The 26,892-nt window shown below is 39.7% G+C and overlaps 1 protein-coding gene across 1 annotated transcript in view; it reads left to right on the forward strand.

The window, feature by feature from the left end:
- The window catches only part of PRKCH (protein kinase C eta), a 114,738-nt gene that overhangs the window by 78,931 nt on the left and 8,915 nt on the right, over positions 1-26,892 (forward strand). The window contains exons 10-12 of the mRNA XM_063440430.1: positions 2,120-2,274; positions 20,243-20,381; positions 21,357-21,545. Of these exons, the coding sequence (XP_063296500.1) occupies positions 2,120-2,274; positions 20,243-20,381; positions 21,357-21,545 (483 nt within the window). The remainder of the gene's footprint in view (positions 1-2,119; positions 2,275-20,242; positions 20,382-21,356; positions 21,546-26,892) is intronic.

A 26,892-nucleotide genomic window follows, 5' to 3' on the forward strand; every position in this document is an offset into this window, starting at 1 on the left:
TCATAGCCAGGGGAGGTGTGGCTAGGGCTGCATAAACAGAAACAAAGTGATTTAACTCCTAAATGACAGTGAATTGAGCAGTGAAATTGCAGGGGAATGATCTATACACTAAAACTGCTTTATTTAGCTAAAGTCATTTAGGTGACTATAGTGCTCCTTTAATGGCAGATTTGTGTAGAAATTGTGTGGCTTTTTCAGAATATCAGTACCAGTTATCAACAATCATCCTGAAAAGGCGACCAATAATCGGTATCAACTCTTAAAAAATGATATCGCTCACTCCCTAGTTGTTATCCAAGGCCAAAAAAAAAAACAAGTTTTCACTGTATATATTCATTTATTAGAGTGTATGAAAATGGAAATAAAACATTAGCACTTATAGCTATGGCTACAACCAAAACGGAATTATGCTGCTTTTTTTTTTTTGTATTTAATGCAAATTGACTATTTTTAATGCTTGCATTAATGGAGACTTGCTAATATATGCACAATTGGAATAGTTTTAGCAGGAGTATACATTGTTTTGTTTTTGTTTTTTGCATGTTCACGTCAGAGGACGCAATTTTGGGCACCCAAATTGCAATCCGTCCAAACCGTCTAAAGTCATTTTTTCTATGTGTTGTCTTTTTGTTTGTGTTTAGCCATATAGTATAAGGGCTGGATTTGTGGCATTTTAGATTAAGGTTTATAGAGAATATATAGAGAATTTGCCTTCCAAGTGAGCATGCTCCTTTTTACATAGTGTGCATTTGGTGGGGTTATTATTGGATAAGGTTCATTTTCGGTACAATGTTAATTGCAAACTTTTACTTGTAACATTTTCCTGTAGAAGCATTCTGTTACTGGCTCGTAATTCAAGCAAACTCATTAAAACATGTCCTTGTCCTTCTAATGTGTTTAGAGTTTTTGGCGGGTGCTAGGACTGCAGGAATGGACCTCCCAATGTTCCCTAGCATTAGTTTGGAATGAGGAATGTGGTATTTTTACTCTTTGTGACTATGGAATGAAAGATGATGATCAATATGTATGTGTCAGGCCAGGTGCCTTTTGGCACATGGGGAGCTATTTCGTACTGTACATATCACTCATCATCTCTACTCCGGAGATCAGTACACAGGCAACAAACCCTTAATAATGTGACCTATTGCCTTGGAGACCTGTTAAGTTACATTAGTTGGTTTCTTTAATAGACCGCAAGAGATACCAGAGGGTCAAAAAAAAAAAAAAATTACATGTGACATATCCTGTGTTACTATTTTTTTTTTTGTAATAAAGTTTCAATCAAATATGCCAAATTGAGTACATTGCAGTACATTGCAAAATATTTTGAAACCGTAAGTAGAAAAAATAAATTGTATGGGAATGTAAACCATCAATTATGAATCTGAGATACATGAATAAATTGGGAGTACAAACTGTACCAACGGCAATCACACTCTGTCCGTATGCGCCCTCCACTGGTCCATACTGCAGGTCAGAGGCTTATTTACAGAGAAGGGGTCGAACATGTGAAGAGACTTTGCCAGAGTCAATCCAAGCAGACCAGATCTACCAATCATTTGCATAGTATTACTAAGTGTAGCCATGACGTTCTCTATTCTAGCCAGATGCCGTGTTTTAGATAACATCAGACGGTGGGTAAGACGTGAGAGTGCTTTCTGCTATTGAGGCGTATCCTACAGATTCATTTAAAATTAATTCTATGTAACGTAAACTGTTTGTTGATTAAATCTATCCACGAGTTGTATATATGATATCTCCGAAATCATTCCGTCCTAAATCACACCCCTGACTTTGGTAGGTAACCACTGCATACCCCATAAGACTTGCTTTTTTTTTGCAGATTTTTCAACCCAGTCAAGAACTGCCTGTTTACTTTCTACCCAATATACCCCACCCCTTGACAGATGCCATTGTAACTATATAATCAATGTTATTCACTTCACCTGTCAGTGGTTTTAATGTTGTGGCTGATCAACATGTATTGCCTCGTAGAGGTGTAATCATCAGAACCAGGAATGTAACGTTTTAATGCCATGAGAGTTTTCATGTCTGTCTGTCTGTCTGTGTGATTAGATCTTTATTTCTTTTTGTCTTTTTTTTTTTTTTCTCCCCAAAGGACAGGCTCTTTTTTGTCATGGAGTTTGTAAACGGGGGAGACCTTATGTTTCACATTCAGAAATCTCGACGATTTGACGAAGGCCGCGCCTGCTTCTATAGCGCTGAAATCACCTCTGCCCTCATGTTTCTACACAACAAAGGAGTTATCTACAGGTAATATTCTATTTTAATGAAGATGTGGCTATAATGAAAATAAAAGATGTTCTGAAAAGGCGGTCCATAGTTCACTGTTACACTACAGATATATGACCGATCCTGCAGGAGGCGCTCTTATGACGTTTCCCCCGTAGTTTATTACCCCGTGACATTAATTTCCTTCTAGTTTAGTGTCAGATAGCAGAAAATACTCTCTTCTCTTGCGATTTCACCTGCCTTCATAAACGCTGACACTTTAATGAGATCATCTACACATCTTTTACCATTTATATTAAGGACAAGTATTTTTCCTGTATAATTTTATCTAAAATCACAACTATAACCGCAGAACCTCAACATTTGACATTTTCTCTATTTAAAAGCTGTATTGTTAGGTTGTGGAAATATTCATATGAAGGACCCTGCAACGGAATATTGACATTCAATACTTAACCCAAAAACAGTGTGGAGTTTTAGGGAATTGCAAAATTGAGACCACAAACCCCAGAATGCAAAGGATTGCCCAACCGTGTAATGTGTTAGTCTGCTAAGTATGTTGTTTGGTATTGTTACGCTTTGTTGAGTGCAAACATATTCTGCAGTGCATCACAGCTGATATCTATAACCGCAGGTAATTGACAGACACAATATTGGTGAAGGACGCATAGATAAAAACGTCACTGTTCAAACTAGTTTATAATCTGAGCTGTATATTTTATTATATGTTTGTTGTTATTATGTGTGCTGTTTTTTTCCCCCCCCAACACAAATTGATACTGGCAGACCCGTTACCACGTGAATTGGCCCACTCCGTCATGATCTACAAAGTCTGATTTTTATTATTAGGTCCTGTGATTTTTCAGTGTTTGTGCCGTTTGAAACCACACTCAGAAATGAGAGCGAGTGCAGAACACACTCTGCACCGTAAACTATACAATGATGCAAAATTGTTATGGTGCTTAAAGCAGCCCTCTGGAGGAACGCTCTTAATATGATGAAAACATACTGTTCTGACACGTGAAATATGAGCACAATCGACATGCTGCAGCGTGTGTTACTGACTGTGGAGAGGGACAGAAACAATGAAATAATTGGGGTACAGATTCCGGGATTAGCTCGTTGGCACCCCAAACTACGGTTTGTAGACACTCCTTACATATGAAACAATAATTTAATCTGTTTAAGAGAATCACTCTCTGTTTGAGGAAACTAAGTAAATAACCAAAAATCTTTGCAAAAATCCCTAAACCTTGTATTGTCATATGGAGCAATGCTTCCTCTTAACCCTACATGTTCTTGTATGATGTGTGTATGTGCAGCTTTTTTCAAAGTATCTCACAGCACTTCTGCACAAAGGGAGCACACATGCGCAAGTAGTCTCAACAATCGGAATGAATGAAACTGCAAGCACATAATAGCTGCCAAATGTACATAAGAAGCTTAATTTGTGTTTTTAACAAATTAAACTTCCTGTATATGGGTCTGCTACTTTCTGAACAGTGGATTTACATATTCCTTAATCCCAAGCTATGTTAGATTTCTGAAACATACATTACTTTCCATTTAAGAATCATAGGAAAGCCAAAATTGTCCAACAGAACTCAATCATTCCTGGTTTGTGCATAGGACAACTCTAACATTACATGTCCCAGGGACGTGTTATCTACAGTTTGCAGTGATATGTTCGTGGCATTCGAATCCCGAACGTGAAAAGAAAACTTTGCGCACAGTGTTTACAGTATGAATTACCCCACCCAATCAGCAGGTAATCATGCGTTTGTCAACCAAGGGTTTTCCTAAAAGACAAAACAGTTGGGTTTTGGCAAGTTCTGGCTACATTCAATAATACAGCTAACATTTATTATGTTTGAATACATTGTAAATATTGGCATTGGCAGCATTGGCATGCTGGCACAGGCTGTGTTTCTTGGCATGACGGGTCTTGTAAGGAATGACTTGAAAAGCGGACGTGACTATCGCTTTGTTCGTTTCATGATACATTCTGCCAGGTTATTATATTACATTTTTTATTTATTTTTTATAATCTCAAAAGCTTTAAAAAAAGTTTTATTACTTTATCTCTTTCTAATTCATCCTAAACCCTTAATATCCAGGAATAAAGTGCATTATGCATGTTGAAACACTATAGACTCTTCAACCTAATTTTTATGTTCATTGCGTGTTTTGCTTTTTTACCATTTAGCTCAACTGTTCGTTTGTAATATTTCAAATCACACGAAGCACATACAGAGAATTATCCAGGTTTTCAGTCCTCAGCTGGTGGATGCTAATTGATCAGGAAATGTAGTTATTATGGGATTGTTATAGGTATTTGGCAAGAACAATCTGTGAGTGGTGTTTGTGTGATAAAGATCTATTACACAATTTTACAAAACAAAAAATATAATGAATTTGCTACATGTCTAGAATAGAAGTGTGTGGTTTTTAGGTGTTTGATTTTTATCTTGTTTTTTTTGTTTTTTTCATGGGGTATGTGTGTGTGTGTATTCTTGCGTTTGCGTTTTTTGTTTTTTCATAGCCGAGTATTTTGAATTCTAATGATAAACACAGGAATGCTAATGTTTCAAGAATAATTTAAATTGCCATCCTGAAACCTGGACAAGATTTTTATCTAGCCTTTACCCATTTGTATGCACTGTCCCTGTGGATTTATTTTCTATTGTAGTCAATAAACAAATTGTGTAATGGGTTTAACCTGAATGAATTAAACCTTGGTTAGTAGATCCCCTGTTTACAATACTCTTGGTTCTTCGTTCTCTTCACTGTAAGTTTTATTGCGGTTAAACAGTTGTACGCTCATGTTTGATATACACAGGATCTGAAGGAAAATATTATTAATCAGATAATAAATGAGCAATACCCTTAATACAATTAACAACATAAAAAAGTGTTTATTTGAAATATCTTGAATTTTTAACCATTAAAAGCTCACGAATAAGAGCCGTGAGTTCCTGATTTACACTCAGATATTAAGATATTTCCACTCTGTGACTGTAGCGGTACTTACCCTTTCCAGGGGCCGGCGTCCTCTGTTCGAGCCGCGCGCGGTCCTGCTGCTGCACGAGCCGCGCGTGACTCATCCGACGGCTGGAACAGGAAGGCGGGCAGTGACCGCGAGAAGCGGTCACGTGTCCCGCCTGACTCTAAGAGCGCGCCGCAGGTCTCGGGCGCACTCTTAAAGGGACAGTGGGAGCCTAAATTGGAAAAGGCCTCCCATTGGTCCTTGTCATGCCACACTCCCCATACACTTACCTTTTGGGGGCGTGGATATGACAGGGGCCAATCAAAATAGATGTTTAGTTATATATACTCACCTTTTTCCCTTAGTTCCTTGCCCTATCGTGGTTTCTTTTTCAGTTCCCTTTAGCGCTTGTTGTATTCAGTTGTGTTCCTTCGTACTTGACCTTGGCTTTGTTTTCTGACTACGTTATGTCTTTATCCTTATCTGTTCTGTTTGCCGACTTGCTGTTTACTGTGTACCAGACCCCGGCTAGTCCTAGTTTACGCTGTCTCTTTGTGCCCCTGACCTCGGATCGTTCCTGACTCTGTACTGCTCCTATATACGTCGAGTCCGGCAACTCTAAGGTCCGGTAGACGTATCTCCCCTCTGTGTTGTCTTCTGTTTAGCTGAATCCTGCGTGTTGGGGTATATTTTCGTTACAGTGACAATCAATATATAATTTAAAAGAACACTCCAAGTACCATAACCACCAGAGCCCGCTGTAGTGTTACATTCCTGGGAGGGATCTTGGTGCCCTCCGATAGTCCGTAGTCAAATTGTTCCCCAGACCCTCTATTCTGCGTGTGCCCAGCAGAGGAGACAGCAGCGGGCACCTGACAGAATCTGAGTAAGCTGTCCAGCTGTTCTTAAAGGAACACTGATGTTGAAAGATACTTGGATCTCACATAAAGAGGGAAGTTTAGAGACAATCATTTATGTGTATAAAACTTGGGAAATATACATTCTTGGTTTTATCTCCAAAGGAAATCTGTACTGTCCAGTAGACCGCAGCCACCATTAATATATACTCATCTGTGCAATTTCTGGTCAGTGATTAATATATTTACAAACAGAAGAGTAAAAAATTTAATCTGAACTTCTGTCCATTATCAGTTTGCGTTTTGGACTTGATTGAATATTAAACAGCAGACTGTAGTTAATTGAAAACCAATTAGTAAAATTAAAGCTGAAATAACCACGCTGGGTTAAGGCTTCTTTCCAAACCAGCTGTTTTTGGCTACAGTTTACAGTTCAGTTTCCATCCGGACGATTTAGTGTTTAGAGAGAGATATACAGGTGTGAATGTTGAAGTCCATTTTCAGTAATGTGGCCAGAGTTATTTACGTAGTTGCCGAGATGTTTATCCTCTGTCTCCCCTTATATCATTACTTGTCTTCTCGGGACATCTTCCAACCAAAGAAAACATTGGCAATCCAATACCCCATTCATGCACGCTGCATTGTATCTATTCATAGCCGAGCAGGTGGAGTTAGGGGATATGGAAATACATATACAAATAGATGGACTTAGTACATTGTAGTGTATTTAACACTTCACAAAGGGCCCTGAGGGGTGTGGACGCAGTATTTGCATTAATAATGAACTCACAAAGCATTTAAATCTGCAGAATTCTTTCTGTTTATTGTTCCGATGCGAGCCTGGCGTTTTCAGAGACTCAGATAACCTGGAAAGACCGGGCTCTGAGTACAGCTTTCCCCTCCTGCTGCTGGCTGGGCACTGATATGCTCTCAGGCCCAATTAAAGCTGCAGCAAAGCGTTTCTTTATTATTTATCCATTCTGAGTTCCTCTGCTCAGAATATGGAGTCTTAAGAAGCATTTAGAGACATGCTGCATTCATACCATGTGATCTCTCTTGCGCTCTCTCTGATATCAAAAAAAATAATTTGTTATCTGTGTCATCTGTCAGAGGGAAAAATGTGTGTGTGTGTGTGTGTGTGTGTACATATATATATTTAGCTTAATTGCCATTACTTAAAGAGTCCTATCTAAAAGAAAACTACTACAAACCAAAATAATATATATATTGGTTTGGTTTGTAGTAGTTTTATTTTAGATAGTACTCTTTAAAAAATGGCAATTAAGCTAAATGTTATCTCAAAAACTACTCCTTTTAGGATGTCTTCCTTGAGCCTTCGCTTCTTTGATTAGCCAATCACCTCATTGAAGACCATATGGGGATGAGATCCGCATGCACAGCGGGCATCACACACTCATCCAATCAAATGCTTCTAATAGGGAAGCGTTAAATCCAGTGTTTTCATATGAGCTGAATTTGATTACGTTTGGCGTCAGAGGGCAGCACCTCTAGTGGCTGTCAGCAAGAGGTGTGTTTAATCCTACAATGGATACATTTTAGTCTCTAAAACTACAAGACCACTGCTTGCAAACCACTTCATTGAGGCGAAGTGGTTTTGGTGACTTTAGTATTCCTTTAAAGCAGAACTGCAACTTCTCTAGAATTTACACCATTTCATAAAAAAATTTAAAATAACCCAAAACTTTTAATATGAAAAAATATTAAATAATAGCATCCCATAAAAACCGTTTAAGTACGTTAAAGATATGGCAGGTGATATCACAATCGAGTTCAGTGCAGGCACAGCCATGGCACACCATGCAAAGGAGCAGAGCCGAAACATTGAAACACTAGCTAAATTCCAAAGCAGTGAGTGACAGGGCGAAAAAAGCCACATTTGCTAAATATAAGTGATAGGTAAACAAAATATCCTGGAAGTTAAAGGTTCCTTTTTAAAGTACAGACCAGTATTTATACCTACTGCAAGGAGTATTGCCTCCAATATAACTGCAGTTCTGTAAGGACTTTAGGACAGAGGGGTAAGGAAGGCACAAGGCCAACAAATCAGTCATACTCGCCATTTGTAAAAGGAGGTGGACGGGGCAAAGTTTCTGCATTTGCTTACCCTGCCCGTCAAGGGAAATGAATCACTAATATTCTCGTTAAGCTTGTGAATACATTACTTTCTACAATATACAACGCTAAATGCTTTAATCTGGTCATGGCAAGTGGCCAAGGAAGACTTAACACTTGATTCCAGTTACCCAGCAATGTCACTTGTTTTCTAAAAAAAAAAAGCAAGCCGCAGGAAATTATGATTTAAATTTACTAGTGACATTTCGTAAAGAAATGTAAAACCATAGCAAATAAAACCCATAGGAAAGGCAATTAAAAAAAGCATCTTTAGTTTCCAGTCGGTCTTAAAAACTTCAAGTAACAGGCTTCATAAGAGTTGCTTTTTTTTGTAGAATTTGATTTTCCATCTTGGGGCTGATTTTCTCATCCTCTGTCCTCTTCGTTACGTATGTAGGATGCATCAATCATCAATCAGATGATTTTAGACTGTTTCAGACTCCTAACGCTTTAATAGCCAGTGGTAATGAATTGATAGAGCGACTCACCCCTTCGAGCCAGTCAGCTTGTGTATAGAGACTAAAGACCAAATGTTACCAGTAGCTCATACTTGAATGCTAAATTAATGGGTCACGCCAGGTCGGAACACACCCATTCTTTTCGTTAATACATAACATAGAATATGCTTTACGAAAAAAAAAATTTGCGCCAAAACCATAATTCCAAAATACAAAAAAGTCCTCAGTTCCATTCTGGCTGTGAAAGAACTCCTGTCAATCATTTTACGGCCTTAACTTTTAATTGCAGTGCACAGGCTTATTCTATATTAAATACAATATGCAAGCATCAAAATGGTGGTATCTAATCTAAAAAGTTCTGCAGCATATGCACAATAGGATCACGACCTATAAGGTTCATCTGTTGTTGTGTTAGCGGTTAGCTAATTGCTGCCTCCGATCACATGATTATTGAAACCACAAATATAAAAACATGTAAAGTGTTATAAACCGTGTTGAAATGCTGATTTATGGTAACAGATACACAGTGTTGTTACTTTGTGTTTATCCTGCTTCTTTGTTTGTCTTGTGAGGAAGTCGAGCTTCGCAAACAGTTGCGTCAGCACGGGGGAGTCAAAACTGAAATGTTTGACAAAGGGCAAGCAGACTTTGTAAATTTATAGTTCTGTATGAATAAAAAAAAAAAACCCCAACCCTCTATCCTTTGTTAGAAGTGAGACTTTGCCAATAAAACTTTGCCAGACACTTGAGTAAGTACAGGAAACCGATATGCGCAGGAGGAAAATGCAGTTGAATTATGTATAAAGTCCAAATATCCTAACATTCACCCTCGTCTATTCCAACAAAGCCAAAACGCTAGCTTGCAATATATTCTGTACTGTACACAAAGATTATTAGCAGCTTACAAGAAGCGCCAGAATCTGGTATTATGACACAAATCAAAATATAACCCCAAATGTGCACTAAAAGAATGTATTGAACTTTATTGCTCTATAAAAAGGCAAAGTACCGTAATTGCATTTTATTTGCATTTTGAGATTATGAGCACCTGATGTTTTTTAAAAAAAAAATAAGTAAATTTTTAAACACAATTCTCAAATAAAATGACTTATTGCAGCTTCAAGGGTAGACCAGCAGCTCTGTTGAATGGAGAATTAAACAGAAAAACGCTGGAAGTGCTTCATAGTGGGTGCAAATGAATAAATAATATGTGTGTTCACATTTAATATTGGCTGAATTCCGTGAGTATTTAACTGGAAAATGTGTCAAAATGGGATTTGCCACAAAATCAAAGCAAGTAAACATTTTGTTCACTTTAATCAAGCACTCAGATTGAACAAATAAAACATACACACACACACACACACACACACACGGGGTGATGTGTACAAATGAGTTTTACCATGTCACCAAATGCTTTAATTGTTTGCATGGATTGGGTTTAGCAGTGCTTATTGTATCCCTGCGTTTCCTGGTGTTGTATAAAACCCGCATTACTACAAACACAGTGTCAAATTACTGCCGCTAATTGCCTAGTCCATTCACATTGTATTATGGTTCTCTGTAAATTAGATCTGCAGAGCACAGAAAGCTATTTTCGTCTTTCTTGCATAATAACTTAATGCTGCCCAAAGCTTCCCGTCTCCATCTGTGATTTCATTCGTGTCTTGGATTGAAAGTCTTCTGTCGCTGTTTCTGGAGAGAAAGTCAATGCAACGCATGCTTTTCATAAGGGCTTAGAAATGATATTGACTTTTAATCTGACCTTTAATGAGCAACTGTAAATCTCTTTGGGATTTGGTTTAAAGGTGTAATAAACGACCTCAAAAATGTTTGGGTCCATTGGTTTGTAGACTCATGCAGGGGATCCGTTTGGCACATCCGCCAGGGCCGAAATATTCCTCCTTTTGGGATGTTTTGGTGGTGATGCGGTTTTTGTGTGACTGGCTTGAGAATAAACGTCTCTCACTTTGCCAGTTCTCTACTTAGATTACTCTGTTGCTATGCTTCGTATCTTTTCGTAGGATTACGGATGTTCGGGCTTTCAATGTGGACAGTTTTTCTTTTCTCTCCGGAAGGAGTTTTTCTTTTCTTCAATTGTATGAAGCACTAAATCTAATTCTCCAGAGATCTTTTGCTCATTTTTTCGTCAACCAGCGTTTTGAGTGGTTGAGTGTTTTTGCTGTTACGAAGACAGGACCGTGTCGTTACATTATTTTAGGTTGGGTCAATTTTCGTACATGAAGCCTCACAACCTGGTTTCAGTTAAGACTCTGGCTAGCTAGATGCGTTGGATATCTTTTCTGTTTTCCAAGTAATGTGCTTTTAACTGCAATAAATGTGTTTAGAAATTAGTCTGTAAATAAGATACATTGTTCTTGCTCTAAATGACATTTTAGGTGCAAAAATTGCTATTAGTAAGTCACCTAAAATGTCTCAATACCTCACCGTCCCTGGCCACACTCAACTCACACCCTTAAAACTAAAGTGTCCCTCTTTATTCCATTTGAAATCTTGTGGATATATGTTTCCCCAATGTGCAAATCCAAATTGTACGGGTTCTACCATTACTTTCTGGGATCCCAGCAGCCAGACAGCTTTGTGCATTTAAAACATACCATATATATTGCTTTATATTTATTCATCTTACCTATAATGCAATAACATTTTTATGTATTTATTTATTTTTTGGTGAGATGGCCCCTTTCATATCCACAATCCCAAACATTAAACATTGTTGCTTGTGTATATTAGAGGTAGCAGACAGTCCTGTCGTCCTGACTGCCCTTCACACCCTCGGCTTTGCATTGCCAGCTGATTTGAGCAATATCACACAGCTGCCAAATTTTAATCTCCTCTACATCAATCATGTATTTTTATTTAGCTCACTAATGTGAGCAGAAGATTTTTGCTTCCACAGGGCTCCATTTCCCTCAAAGATTAAGTTCTGGTCAGGAGTTTGTTCTGAAATGTATACATTGCGGCTTTGGGTATGGCGATGACATGGGTCACTTTGGATGTGAATCGCACTGTAGACCATTAGTGGAGTGCATGCACCTGATTTCATGAGTCCCCGCATGCAAGGCTCAGCAGAAGGCAGGGATTTAAGACCGTGAATAATCTTCTGTAATGTACTGGGCTGGCTGACAGTTATAGGAGAGTGACTGCTGTCAGAAATCACACTCCTATCAGTAAAAGCACTGAGCGTGCTGGGATCTCAGTGATTCCAGCCATACAGGTTGTCTGACAGTGATTTGAGTGGGACTGCTGATCCGTAAAAGCACTTTACATGATGGGATGTCACTGATCCCAGCATGTACTGGCTGCCTGAGAGTAATAGAACTGTTATTGTTCAGTTAATGGCAAGTTTGTGTAGAAATTATGTTACTTTTGTAAAAACTCGTAGAGAGAACATCCGGACTGATTATCGTCAGTCGGCCCAAAAGGCGACCGATAATCAGCACCGCTGTGGAAAAATGAGATCAGTTGATCCCTAGTATAGATTCGCCAGCAAATGTATAGATAAAAAGTGAGCGTTTTTTTAAGAGTGCTTCTACCTGAGCCAGCGTGGTGTCCAGAAATGGACATCATGAGAGCACCTAGAACTGACCGGTTCACAAATGATGCATGTGGCATCCCTCAGTTCTGACCCTTCATAATTGTTGGATGCCATTATGTCACCCTGAACACCCCAATGGAGCTGTGCAAGAAATGTGTCCTGGCAGAGGCTCATTTCCACGTAGCTGGGAAGCTAGGTGTGTGTTCGGGATCTTATTACAGTAAGCATCACAATGTAAGTGACATTTGGGGGCAGAGATCAATTGACGTGGGGCATAAAGAGACAGTCTGGTTCTGGGGTTGGTGAGAGTGTCTGACCCAAGCCTCTGCCTCTGCCTCTCCTAAGAGTAAAAACCAGACAGACAGCAATCAAAGACAGACAGAACATTTTTCAGCAGTTAAGTGTTCCTATTTTTGTAGATCTGTTTTCTTTAACGTATAAAATAGTTTAGGAATGTGCCTGAGTGGCTGTGATTAATTTATATATTTATTTCAACTGAGGGTATGTACGAAGACTGTCGCGAAAACCGTTCTAACGAGGGACCATTCTAAGATCAGAAAAAAAGAATAAGGAGATCAGTTTCTGATCTGTTCTAAACATTATTTACATACGTTTGGACCTATTTTAAGACCAAAAAAGTGCAATTTAATACCAAAGTCCCTCTATTCATTAAAGGGTGACAATAAAATGGGATACAGTTTCGACAATACAAAGCCTGATTGTGATATGTTCTTTTTATTATGATAAAATCGTATTAATAAAATCAAACGTTCCCTAATACAATCTAAAACACCTTTGTTTGTATCGTTCAGAATGACAGATTGGCATCAGTGGAAGGGAACTAGTTTTAGACCTCCAGGTGATCTCTAGCCGTGACATCATAACAATCTGCGTGACACCTATTACTCAGACTATATAAGGAAGCAGACAGAGATTTATTTCTACTCTCTAGAGTTTATGAAATCATTTATAATAGGCAATGATCTTGATCGTTTAAATTTTATTTACTTTTTTTTTTATTTCCTTGTTTGTTATATAGTAGTTAGTCATGTATCAATTTTGTTTTGATTTCAAAAAAGTATTTACCAAACTTTTTTGTGTGTGTGTCGTGGGCTATTAACACACATGTTCGGGTAACTCAGTGACAGGCATTTTAGATGCCTGCTTTATGACCCTTTTAACTTTGTTAAAGTTTTTAAAATACAGGTCAGCCAAACATCAGTGTGTTACTTAGAACTATAGAGTATTGTCATCCTGAACTTAAAACATTTATTTATTTATTTACTAGGGAAATAAAGTGAGGCAGCCAAATGTTGCTCATAATGATACTCTTAAAGGACCACTCTAGTGCCAGGAAAACATACTCGTTTTCCTGGCACTAGAGTGCCCTGAGGGTGCACCCACCCTCAGGGTCCCCCTCCTGCCGGGCTCTGGAAAGGGGAAAGTGTTTAAAACGTACCTTTTTCCAGCGGTGGGCGGAGAGCTCTTCTCCTCCGATCCTCCTCTTCTCCTCCCCGTCGGCTGAATGCGCACGCGCGGCAAGAGCTGTGCGCGCATTCAGCCGGTCACATGGGAAAGCATTCATAATGCTTTCCTATGGACGCTTGCGTGCTCTCACTGTGATTTTCACAGTGAGAATCACGCAAGCGCCTCTAGCGGCTGTCAATGAGACAGCCACTAGAGGAAATAGGGGAAGGCTTAACCCATTCACGAACATAGCAGTTTCTCTGAAACTGCTATGTTTATGAAAAAATGGGTTAACCCTAGAAGGACCTGGCACCCAGACCACTTCATTAAGCTGAAGTGGTCTGGGTGCCTAGAGTGGTCCTTTAAAGTAGGACACATAGGAGTATGTGAAAAACTAAAATAAAATGTAGGCTGTAATAACACATCCTCATTCATAGGATCAGGACCCCTCATTTGATCTATTTTTTCAGATTCCTATAAATGTTAACCATTGATTACTTACAAGTTAAACAAATACGTTGGCACTTTATGAAAAAAAATGTTGTGTCTTCCTGTTCACATTTAGTACACCCATTCACACAAACTATTGACTGTCCCCTGACCCCACCATGTTGAACACCCTAAATCCGGCACACCCTTCCTAAGTAAGGCAAATCCATATAAATCTGTGTTTGGGGAAATATGAATCACGCTTTCCCAGTTTCGATGACCCGGTTTTTGTGTTTTTCTGCTATTCTACTATCTAGACATCTTAAACTAACTGATGTAATCGCTTGAAAATTGTTTTTTTTTTTCTGTTTTTCTTAAACAGATATACTCGTTTAAAGAAACGCTGACATCCACAAAAATGGTTTTGACTTAATGTAGAGGTGGGATTCTCTTATAGCATTTGTCCTAGTTTTGGAATATGTTCTTCTCTTTAACGTGTTAGATTAAAGCAGAATTGGCACATTTGGGGTGTTGGTAGAAACCAGTGTATATAATAAAACTGAAGTTGACCCCTTGGTGCCATCACATTCCGCACCTTGAAGATGCACGCTTGTCACGGCACAGCCCGAGCCCTGCAGACAGCAAGGCGTGGCCGCCCCTTTAAGAGACCTGGCTGGGTTTGAATTTAGAGCTCCAGCATCCCAGTCAGGTTCTCTACCATGATATCCACCAAGGGGCTTCAGTTTTTGTTTGCATTTTTCTGCTTCCTGACCCCCTTGCCCTGGATTAAGCAGCAGTGATCCACCTGCAGCCCTTTTCCAGTTAGGGTCAGCTGCACCTAATTAGCAGGCTGTAAAAGCCAGCCCTGCCTGAGACCTAGTATCTGGTCATTTTGCCTGTTTGGTGTTTCCAGCCGGATCTCTGCTTCGTTACTGACTGATTTCCTGGACTCTGACCTCTGCCTGATTTACCGACTACGTTACTCCGCTGCCGGCCCTGACTTCTGCTTCTCGTCTGACCCTGCTTTTGGATTTCCCCTTAATCTGTACTGCACTTATGTTTTTTGCCTCCTCTCTGTGCCATCTCCTGCAACTGGGCTCCAACTCCTGGTAAACGGTTACATAAGTCCCCTGGTGACCGTTACAACGCTGCACAGTAAACGTTTCAATAGATTTCATTGTCATAAGGGTCAGAAAAATGACACTTATCTTTAAAACAGCACATTTTTCACATTATTATAGGATTGTAACAGTTACATGTGATGCTGAGCATAATTATTATTGCTTATTTATATTTCTAAAATGCCAACGCGTTCTACAGTGCTATAGAATATTTAAACTTCTAATAATTGAAGCACTTCTGAAATAGCCAAAGAGGGGTGCTATCAATTTTCATGTGTGACAATGGGTGCAGGGCATCCTTAAAGCGGCACTGTCATGCCGAATCCCGTTTTTTTTTTTAACCCGCCTCCACTACATCCAATTGACCCCCTAGTCACCCCCAACTGCCCCTAAGCCCCCCACTTTACCTATTTTTTATTCTTTATTTTCTGCCCCGATCTATATTCAGGGCGCCGCCATCTTTGTGTGGGTAGATGAAGTCCCTGTGGGACACGTCATCTGCCCACACTAGATAGACTGTGAGATTCCCGCACATGCCCAGTGAAACACCTGGACATGCGAACGGGAATTTCACCTATTCATTCATTCATCAGACAGACGAATGAATGAATAGAAAAAATCAAACGAACAAACAAACACCGAATATCAGTGTTCGTTTGCTCGTTCGGTTTATTACAAGGAGGGAGCTACCGGCACGCAGCTCCCTCCTTGTAATATGTAAAGACAGAAGCGGCAGGGAGCTGTGCTCCCCACAACTTCATAAGCCCCCCAGGTCCCCCCTCACTCTATGGGGGTCAATATGACCCCCATAATAGCACAAGGGAGATTAAAATCTCCCCAATGCCCCTACTCGCTATACCGCGAGTAGGGGCATGTCCACTAAACAGTGAGCAGCCTGTGGCTGCTCACTGTAAAAAAAATGGTAATAAGGCGGGGGGGGGACCTACTGTCCTCCCCCCCCCCCGGCCCCCACCCCTGGGCGGTGGGTGGGGGCCATAATGGAAATGAGGGGGGGGGCTACTGTCCTCCCCCCCCGGCCCCCACCCCTGGGCGGTGGGTGGGGGCCATAATGGTAATAAGGGGGGGCTACTGTCCTCTCCCCCGGCCCCCACCCCTGGGCGGTGGGTGGGGGCCATAATGGTAATGAGGGGGGAACCTACTGTCCTCCCCCCGGCCCCCACCCCTGGGCGGCGGGTGGGGGCCATAATGGTAATAAGGGGGGGGGACCTACTGTCCTCCCCCCCGGCCCCCACCCCTGGGCGGCGGGTGGGGGCCATAATGGTAATAAGGGGGGGGGACCTACTGTCCTCTCCCCCCCAGCCCCCACCCCTGGGCGGCGGGTGGGGGCCATAATGGTAATAAGGGGGGACCTACTGTCCTCCCCCACCCCTGGGTGGGGGGTGGGGGCCATAATGGTAATAAGGGGGGGGACCTAAGAACTTTCCCACGCTTGTAAAATGACACAGAGCACTGTGATTGGATGGCTTGAAATCCATCCAATCACAGTGCTCTGTGTCATTTTACACAGCGTGGGAAAATTCCAAATAACTTTCCCACGCTGTGTAAAATGACACAGAGCACTCTGATTGGGTATCATTAATACTTGTCTACCTTCCTTTATCATTACACAATAGAAAATCTGTGTTCTCAATGCCTACTCTACTTGCTTCCAACTTATACCACGCCTTCAAGTCGCTAACTTGTTATTTATGGGCGTGGATAATCATTTTCGCCTGATAGGTGTTTCTGATTATCGGATATCCTATACCCTCCTGATGGTCTTTTTTGGACAAAATCCTAGTATTTATTCAGGGTCTTTTACCTCTCCAGATATAATTAGTTGGATTGTATGATATCTAACCATTGATTTGGGATTGCCAGTGGGATCATTCGAAATAAGTATGCCCACTTGGGGAGTATGAATTCTCCCCCACCAAGAGATCTCATAATTTATCCATTTCCTTAATAGCATGTTGGTATGTTTAATGAGTCTTAAAAAATTTACTTTCATTATCACTTTCGGGTCTGCAGTAATATCTATACCCAAATATCGTATGGCTTCTGATGTCCAAGTAAAATCTAAATCCTTTTTATGTCTTTTAAGGTTATCGGCGTCAATATTTTCAATTAGACCGATGCTTTATTCATATTTAATTTATAATTTCATATGATACTATATATTTGAAATTCCTGCATTAAATATGGTAGAGAGATGTGGATCTGTTACTGAAATAAAAATGTCATCAGCATATAGACATATCTTTAATTTCCGGTATTTAAATATCACCCCTTTAATCTGAGGGTTGCTTTTTATATTGATAGCAAGGGGTTCTATAGATAGTATATATGATAAAGGGCACCCCTGCCTCGTTCCATTTGATATATTGAACCAATCCGTACAAAAATCCTGTCCCACCAATCTAGCTGAAGGGGATGAATATAACGTACTAATTTGCATTAGCTATCCAGCCTATTAGACCAAATCGGGCCAAAACCTTCCTCAAAAATCTCCATCCAACTCTGTGGAAGGCCTTCTCTGCATCCACCTACAGGGTCAGTAGGGGAGCTCCTTCCTGCTGGACCTAGTCCAATATGTCTACCACCCGCCTTGTATTATTACATGACTGTCTTCCAGTTATAAAACATATCTGTTTCCATTATATGCATATTATATAAGTTGTCAATTTCAGTTTCAGCGGGAAAACAATATCCTCTTATTGTCTGACACTGGAAGGTTTAAAAAATAATGCATTGTTCATAGAATAAAAAACTAAAAAAAACCTGCAAGCTGATATTCTTTGTAATAGAAAAGTTGCACCCAATAATAGTGACCTGGCTGGCATTTCATTAGCCCAGTTTATTTTCCTCTGAGAACGTCTTACTTTCTGTCTATATGTTTCTGATTCCAATCCAGCTATTGGATTGACAATTAAAAATTAATTGACAATTTACAGTAGAGAAACGGTTTTCAAGGTTCTGTTTAAAAGTATTGTTTGGAGGAATAGGTGAAATAACACTTCTACCATCTCACTAGCCCCGCATCACACAGAGTTTAATCAGAAATGCTTTGTTCAACATTAACGGAGCCCTCCAAGCACCATAAAGGACCTGTAGTAGTTATGGTGTTTAGAGTAGCCTATTAATTGTGCCCTGGAAAACCATAAGCTGTATTAATGAGGTCTAACTAACATGGGTAGATGAAAAAAGCCCCCCCCCCCCCCTCTCCCCCGTGTGTATAAATGGAAGCAGTAGGCCATTCTGCTACTAATACAAGGTTAATTCTATACAAACTAATGGTGGCAGAGGTTGTACATCTTGTTCCGCTGCCCCGGTCTAATTACATGTAGATATCCTACAGCGTGGAAGAGATACCCATCGGTGGCTCTGGATAGGGAGATGTGTATTTAGGAAACAGTGTGGGAGTGGGGGGTGGAAGCAATATATGTCAAGATGATGCCTCAAACTTAAACACCTTTCATCGCACCCAGGCAGTAACCGGTTATATTGGTAGCGTGACCCATGCGTTTTACCGGTTGGCTGTGCTGAGATATAAGGCAATCTTTGAGTCCCACCATTCTGACAGATCTTGATTGGCGCTATTTTATCTGTTTTATTTTACTTGCACTGACAGCAATGAGTTGACAGACAGTGCATGAATCAGCAATTTTGTTACAGAAAAAAAGAAGTGTACCAGTGTAGCCGGGAGAAAAACGACTGATCAAATTGAGAGAAACTGGTGAGGTGTGAGAGAGATTTTCCTGGAATGCAGCTTGTGGACAGAAAAAGAATCCTTTGTACGATGCAGTAAAATCAGGCTAAGGTCGGGCCGGCTCACTAATCCCAATGTCTCCGTGTCTCAACGCTCGTTTAATGTCTGGGAATAATACCCAATGGACCACTGACCACAAACCAGAATAGTGAAAATGTTACATATCGTTCAATAAAACCCAGCACTGCCTGTCACAGGTCTAATAATCACTATGACTGCCCCCTTACCCCAATCTCGGATTGTAACATATTTTAAGGGTTAAAGAAATAATTAAACTATAAATTGCCGTAATGTAGCTATTACATAAGCTTGTATATCTGTTTCTTTGCCTTTCCAGAGCAGCAAGGTTTATGTACTAAGCAGTGAATTTTCGAGAGAGAAAAAACTAAATTTTTCAATCCTGTTTTCTGTTTACCACCATAAATATTCGTTAAATTACCCCACCCTCCCCATATATGCATACCTTCCAACATTTGAAATGCATGAAGAGGGACACTTTCATTATAGGGGTGTGAGCTGGGGTGGGGCTGTTCTGAGAAATGTTAAACACCTTCTAATAATGTATGCAAGTACAATTTAATTTAGTGCAAGAACAATATGTTTTATTAACATAGACTGATTTCATTTATTGTAGTTTAAAGACACATTACTGGGAATCGTATTGCTTTTAGAATTGTGTTATACACTCACAACAATATGAAGGTCCTAGAAAAGAGGGACATTAGGATAGAAAAGAGGGAAAGATGGATTTGGGCCCAAAATAGGGACTGTGCCTCCTAAATAGGGACACATGGAAGGTATGATATTGCATCACGTAGAAAAAAAAAATTCCTCCCAAGGACCAAAAAAATGACAAATATTACAATAAAAAAATTCTGGAAACACAAAGCTAACGTTAGGACATAGTTATATAGAATTCACGGTGATTAAAATTATTTTTTATACACCTTGATGTCACAAAATGTGTTTGAAGTATTTCAGCAGTGGGAAAACTTGCAGAGTCTGCTTCCGATTGCAAAGGTTATTCTCGTGATGCCAACAGCCGTTTCCTTTTGTTGATGTTAGGAAGTGCTCATGCACAACTGTTCAGAAAACCTGAATCTTCTTTTGTCTTCAGATAATTCCGAAAGTGAGTCTCAGTACCTGCTGTAAGTTGGCCGGTGAGTAACCAATTATAATGGCCGTTTTGTTTGGTTTGTGTATTTTTCAGAGATTTGAAGCTGGACAACGTATTGTTGGATCATGAAGGGCATTGCAAGCTTGCGGACTTTGGGATGTGTAAAGAGGGGATTCGTGAAGGATGCACAACATCAACCTTTTGTGGGACACCTGATTACATTGCGCCAGAGGTATGTTAAAAGAGCCCTATGTCGAGGTATGGATTTTTGCGGAATTAGTATGACTGGGGCAAAATATAATATTTGTTTTATATTTTATTGGTAACATTTCTAGTAGAATCATGTTTAAACTACTTGAAGTTTAAATGTACTGGCGATTGGAAAAAAATGTGCTTCTAGACTCCGGTTACCTTTAAACATATCCAACTCGGTTTTGGAAAACCATAAAGGAACCATTTCTTCTGATTGACTTGGTTATAGTGCCTGGAGTCCCCTGGTTCGGTCCCTACGTTCAGTGTTTAACCATTTTTAAACAGTCTGACTCTAAACAAGGGTCTCTGGCTTCCCACAACCTGGACCCCACTGGAGGTGTGGGTAGGCAGAGATTACACACTTTCTTTTAGCCATACTGAATCATACCAGCAATGGACCGTGTGATAGGCTGAAACTCTCAGCCAATTACAGCTGCCCATTGCTGCTCAGGCTAATGCTTCCTCATTTGGCCAAGCAGCACAAAGGGGGGATAGGTAACAGAATATTCTCCTTAAGCCTACAGTCCCTTTAAGCTTAATTTGCTGTAATTTAATTACAAAACCTTTTAATGGCAGATGCTGTAGGCAGGGCTGCAACAGAAATCTTGGAGCCCCTTAAAAAGTAAATGTCCGTGTCCCTAACCTGTGCCATGCATACAGACAACCACACACTTCCATCATTCTCCAGCACTGCCGCCTGTGAGGGAGCTTTGTAGGCTCCCATCTAATAATGGGTGCACTCTGATGCCGCTGGCTAACACTATCTGGTTAGGGGAGCTAGATGCCAAAAATCACTTTAGGCTCCATGGAGGCCCCTATGATGGACCGGGCCCATTAACATGGTACTGCCTGTACCCGCCTTGATGGCAGCCCTGGCTGTTGGTAGCATTAACGTAACACTTCTTTCTACAGGCTAGGATGTCCACTGTAACCTCAGTTGTTTGTTTCTTTGTAGATTCTGCAGGAGATGCAGTATGGGCCTCTTGTGGACTGGTGGGCAATGGGTGTTCTCCTGTTTGAGATGCTTTCTGGCCATGCACCATTTGAAGCAGAAAACGAGGATGACCTTTTTGAGGCTATCTTAAATGATGAAGTTAACTATCCAGCTTGGCTTTCACAAGATGCTGTCGGGATCCTGCAAGCTGTAAGTTCTAAATTATTTCCAGTCTGCACCTTTCTAGACAGGTAATGTAGGACATCTGCAAGCATTCCTCTAGATACAGGATAACAACCATTTGCATCATTGCTGTTCCATTTACTGGAAAGATTACTTCAGAAAACACATAATGGACAAACTAAAAGCAGATGTGTTATACCAAAATGTATAAGCAGTGATTCATTGTTCTTCGATTTGCCATTTATGCCATCATTGTGAAAAAAGTGAATACTTGACATCAATATTTTACTTAAAACAAAGTGCATCTACTTACATTGTGCTCAAAGCTCTATTTGATAAGAGGTTTACAACACACACATACACACACGCCGACAGTTGACATGTTTATATAGTGAATTATGTGGACAATATTTCTGCATGTTGATAATAGACTGGCCTGCCTTTGGCTCAAATCCACTAGCGCCATGCTGATAAGACCCACAGGGTTGGAGCTATACACTCCATGACTGATTTCTGGTCACTGGCCCCATCCTATGGTTTTTTTAAAAAGATGCCTACACAGCGTTTCAGATAAAAAGCAAATACACTGTTATTTATTTTGGTTTCATCTAGTATCCTATTTTTTATTTTTATTTTAGTTTGTTGTTACTTATAGTAAAGCCTATAAATAACTATCCAATCGAGGAATCCTGAGTATCACTCACAACAAGGGTAGTTAGATACGCTTACACATACAGTGAAGACTGAGAAGAATAGGCTCTAGTACAAGTGAGTGCGATCTTTGTTTACTTAAACAGAAGGTGTGGACTAAATTTCCCTGGATGTTTTGCCAGTATTACGCCTGTAAGACCATATGGGAGATGTAGCTCACAACTTCTGGAGTGCCGAAGGTTGCCCACCTCTTCACTGCACCATATGTTTTTGTCTTCTGCTCCCATATATTGCTGCTATATAAGAAAGTAAAGCTCCATTGGACAATAGAGTCAATATCCAGGCTCTACTGTATGTGAGTAGTCATTTTGGAAGATATTGCGTATAAAACATTTTCTTTTTATTAGATTGTCTGCACTATTATGTGTTTCTGTTTTATTTTGTTTTGAGGTTTCTTAAAGAAGTTTATTACCTATAGTTAAGTATAGTGTGTGACTCAGGTTTTCACACTGATAAATAGTGACACTGTTACACTATTCATATTACTTCTGGTTATATACACTTGTTTTTGCACTTTAAAAACTTTGGAAATGAGACCACCGTTGCGGAATTCACACATACACTTTATTGTCGGAATACACAGTATTGCTGCTAATTAAATGTCACTGTACTGCACCTTATTTGTGAAAATAAGATATTTCACTGAATTTTAATACACCCATTTCTCTCTCTCTCTCTCTCTCTCTCTCTCTGTCTAATTGCACCTATGCCGATTGTGATAAAAAAAAGGCCAATCTTTTGTATTTCTAACCAAATAGGCAAATTATTGTGTTTTAACACATTCGTTTATGTATAGTGCAAGTAAAAATATATATATATATTTTTAAACTTTTTTATGGTTTTACTTTTAAAGACATATATAAAATGTCTATAATTTACAAAACACAACTTGCACCCTGGAATACTGTTAATGTTCAAGCACAACCTTATTCCATAACGCTGCACATGTAAAGTGAAACTACATTCACCCACTGTGTTTATTTTTAAAAAGTTGTCGTTCAGTGGCAGACATGGTTAGTAATAATGCTAATAGACTTTGTCACTTTGTCACTTGTGTTTGGAATACACAATACCGTATAATTACTGTAGGGCAGTGTGTGCATCGTACACCGAGTTTGAGCTGAACTTTGCTCCTGTTCCTGCCTTCAAAGTGTTTTTTCCATAACGAGTGCTTTGTGCCAAACTAGAACTCACATTTTAACAGATGAAGCTTTGTAACTCCAACTGTGAGGGTGCGGGTAAAGCATTATCACAGTGTTAGTTCTTATATAAACATCTTTGCATTACTAACCACATTACATTAGTGTTTTTTAAAGCCCAGTCACATGACTAACCTGTATTCACAAGAGCTAATCTTTTGGGGTGTACTAGGTACATTGTTACTCTTTTGGGAGGTTTATTCACTAAACAATGGGTTATGATGAGGTGACAGCTGATTTTTTTATTTTTTTTTTAAACAAATTTGGATAGATATATTTTTCAAACTTGGCTTTTTTTTTTTAGCCTAAATCTAGCCCAAAATAGCTTCGTGGGGAAACACTACATTGTGCAAGCTGTTTGTCAGCTCCCATCACTGTTTAGAGAATAATCCCCTATTCACTGTTCATTGTGTGCAGCTCAGGTTTATTATGTGAATTAGGTTTGTGCCGGTTACATCTAGATGCGTTAATTGCATTATACGAGACAAAGACGGCTTCTACCTACACACCCAAATAATTGATATAGCCGTGTCATAGGTGCCTCGGGTAAATCCTTCTCTCGTCATTCTGCAGTTCCTGGGAAGCATTCTGATCTTATGCCATTGAATCTTTAAGACTGATTAAGTTATATTAACGTTTACTTAGGGCATTTCTCTGGCACCTCAATAGCAAAGACCAAAAAAAAGGTTACATTTCAAAAGAATAAAAATTGTTTTGGCTTATTGGAATTTTGGGATATGATTTTTGTTTGTTTGTTTCTGGAATATTTATTTTTTTCTGTGTTTTTCATATTTTAATTTGTATTTATTTATATATTTTTGCCACATGAAAAGGAAATTGTGAGTAACTTCTCACCACGCCTTGGGAGCCCTCTCTGCTGTGTATGTTAGATTTCCTCCTGTTGCTTAGTCTCAGTGATTTCCTGTGGGAGAAATATTGCTGTTTCACAGTCTAATTTGGGAATTCTTGGACAGTAAACGCATTTTGCTGGTTTATCACCGTGGCAAAGAGGCCGTGGATGACACCGTAACTTGCATCATCTTCAGGTTATCAAAGTTCCTGCTTCCAATTTAGAGAGCAGACTCTGCAGGCTGTTATAGGATCACATAAAAGCAGAGTTAAATGGATTTTGAGATTTTCATCGGGCACTGTGTAACAATCTGGGTTCGATATTGCTCCTTATATCAGATGATGTGGGTAAAAATGTACCAGTTATTGAATTGCCTCCTTGGACAGACAATATGGCTGCTAAAAAAAATAGCATTCAATAGTTGTCGTACCTTTAGGAAAATAAGTGTTAAAGAAACATAGAGAATCCCTGGATCCTGCACTAGGTTATACATTTCCAGATATGTTGGCCTCTTTTTTTTAATTTAATTTAATTTAATTTATTTATTTCATCCCGCATGGTTGGTCAAATGCCCCAAATTTTCCATGACCGTCCCATGTTTTGGACTGCTGTCCAGGGACACTTCCAGCATTCCATGGGCAGAACTGCCAGTGTAGCCACCCGAGGGTCGTCAGGAAGGTGGCTAGAAATATTTGTATTTCTGTGTGTGTCAGTCTGTCACTGTGTGTGTGTATCTGTTTCTCAGTATGTATTTGTGTGTGTCAGTGTGTGTGTATCTCTGTCACAGTGTAGGTTCTTTGCATAATTTGCAAAGACCCCCCAATGGTGACAACAACCACTGGCAATGCTGTGGCCATAGGGTGTAGGAGAATATGTTATATTTGCCTGAACCTATCACTCGCCATGGTCTTCCTGCTGGTCCTCTTCAGTTCCTGGTGCTTCATCTGCCAGGAAGCGATGCCAGCATTGTACTCTCGCGAATGGGCAAGAGTTCAACACTGAGGTCTATAGAGGATCCTGGGAGACAGTAAGATCTTCAATAGACCGAGCCTTTCTCCCCTTAGCCGTCACTAGTGATGGTGAAGAGCTTGTCAAGGCTTGAGAAAACGTAGTGTTTTTTTTTTTTTCAAGCTTTCTCAAGTGTAGGAAAAATACTAATCCCTACTTTGTCTCAGTATATCCTTTGGTTGGGTTGGAATTTCACCGTCAATATGTATATGAAGATTTTATCTTTACGAACGAATCATTTTGGATAGGAGGGGGGAGGAGAGTGAGCCTCTTTAAGTGTATCTGTTTGTTTGTGTTTGCCGGTGTGTGCACATCTGTGTACATGCGCCAAAGTGTCCCTAGAAATGTTTTTCAAATGTTGGCAACTGTGAACTGTGATATGTAGTAATCGGGTTAAATAAAATGTTAAATAGCGTGGGTTGGTATGACTTGAGAAAGGAATGCCCATTACAATGCACTTATGCCCATTTGTAGGCATTTTTGCAACACACCTTTCTAGGCATCCCACACACAGCACATGCGTATGCAGAACCGCACATTTCCTCCTACCATTTCTGACCTCACTTTCATACTTTCTAGTTTTGGGTGGTAATTTATGCTCAAGTTCTACCTCCCTCCACAGAAATGTATTTGCTGTAAATAAATGCGGTGTACAGTATTTACTACCTAAAAACCATAGTTGTACGTAAAGTGCCGACTTAACCAGGACCATAAACCATTTCACATCTATGATCCTCTGGTTTGAGTTTAATTACAAGCAAATGCAAGCTAAACAAACAAAAAATAATACATTTTTACAACCATTTGAGAACACCTCTGATCACCCGCTAACACCACTGGAAGAGGATTGGGGATATTTGTAGGTCAGCACAGGCTTCCAGATATGGTTGTGTGACACCATAATAAGTTTCTGAACGTTTAAATATACACGGTGGCAGATCATGACGGCTCTACTAGGGATGAAACCAAAACGATGAACATTTTGTTATTTTTTATAAAATTTTCTTAAATTTTGCTACTAAAACATTTTACTTTCTCAACTATTAATGTTTTATTTGACTGAATCACTTTGAATCCCTCCATTCTTAGCAGTGCGCAACCCTCTATCCCTTTAGTAAATGTAAGAACGAAAGTAACAAATATACTCAATACAAACAAAGATATGTTGGAATTTTATCATGGTGACATGGCAGTTCTCTTCAACGACACATTGTATCGTCCGTCTTTCCATTGATTGAAGGGGATCATTGTCTTCCAACAGTTTCCCAAGCCCTGAACCACTATTACAGATCCTACTTTTCTAACATTCTTTAACACGTTCAGCTTTTAGTGAAAAATTGCATACCGTATTTTGTTTTGCTTTTGTACCAATTCTTAGTCCAGTGTTTCTATTATTGAAACGGCTGTTTTACCGCAATGCAATGTGCATGAATTTGTTTGTAATTTCTTCCCTAGAAAGTTTATTTTTATTTGGTGGAGATATAACGTCAAATCGAGCTGTAATTGACTGCAGTAAATGTTTCTGCAATGCTGGTTTTAAAGAGTTTTGAGACTGAACACGTGCTTTCTGATCGCTTTATACGCCCAGAAAATATTTTATTGCTGT

This window comes from Pelobates fuscus, chromosome 13 (genome assembly GCF_036172605.1).
Source record: "Pelobates fuscus isolate aPelFus1 chromosome 13, aPelFus1.pri, whole genome shotgun sequence".
Lineage (NCBI taxonomy): Eukaryota > Metazoa > Chordata > Amphibia > Anura > Pelobatidae > Pelobates > Pelobates fuscus.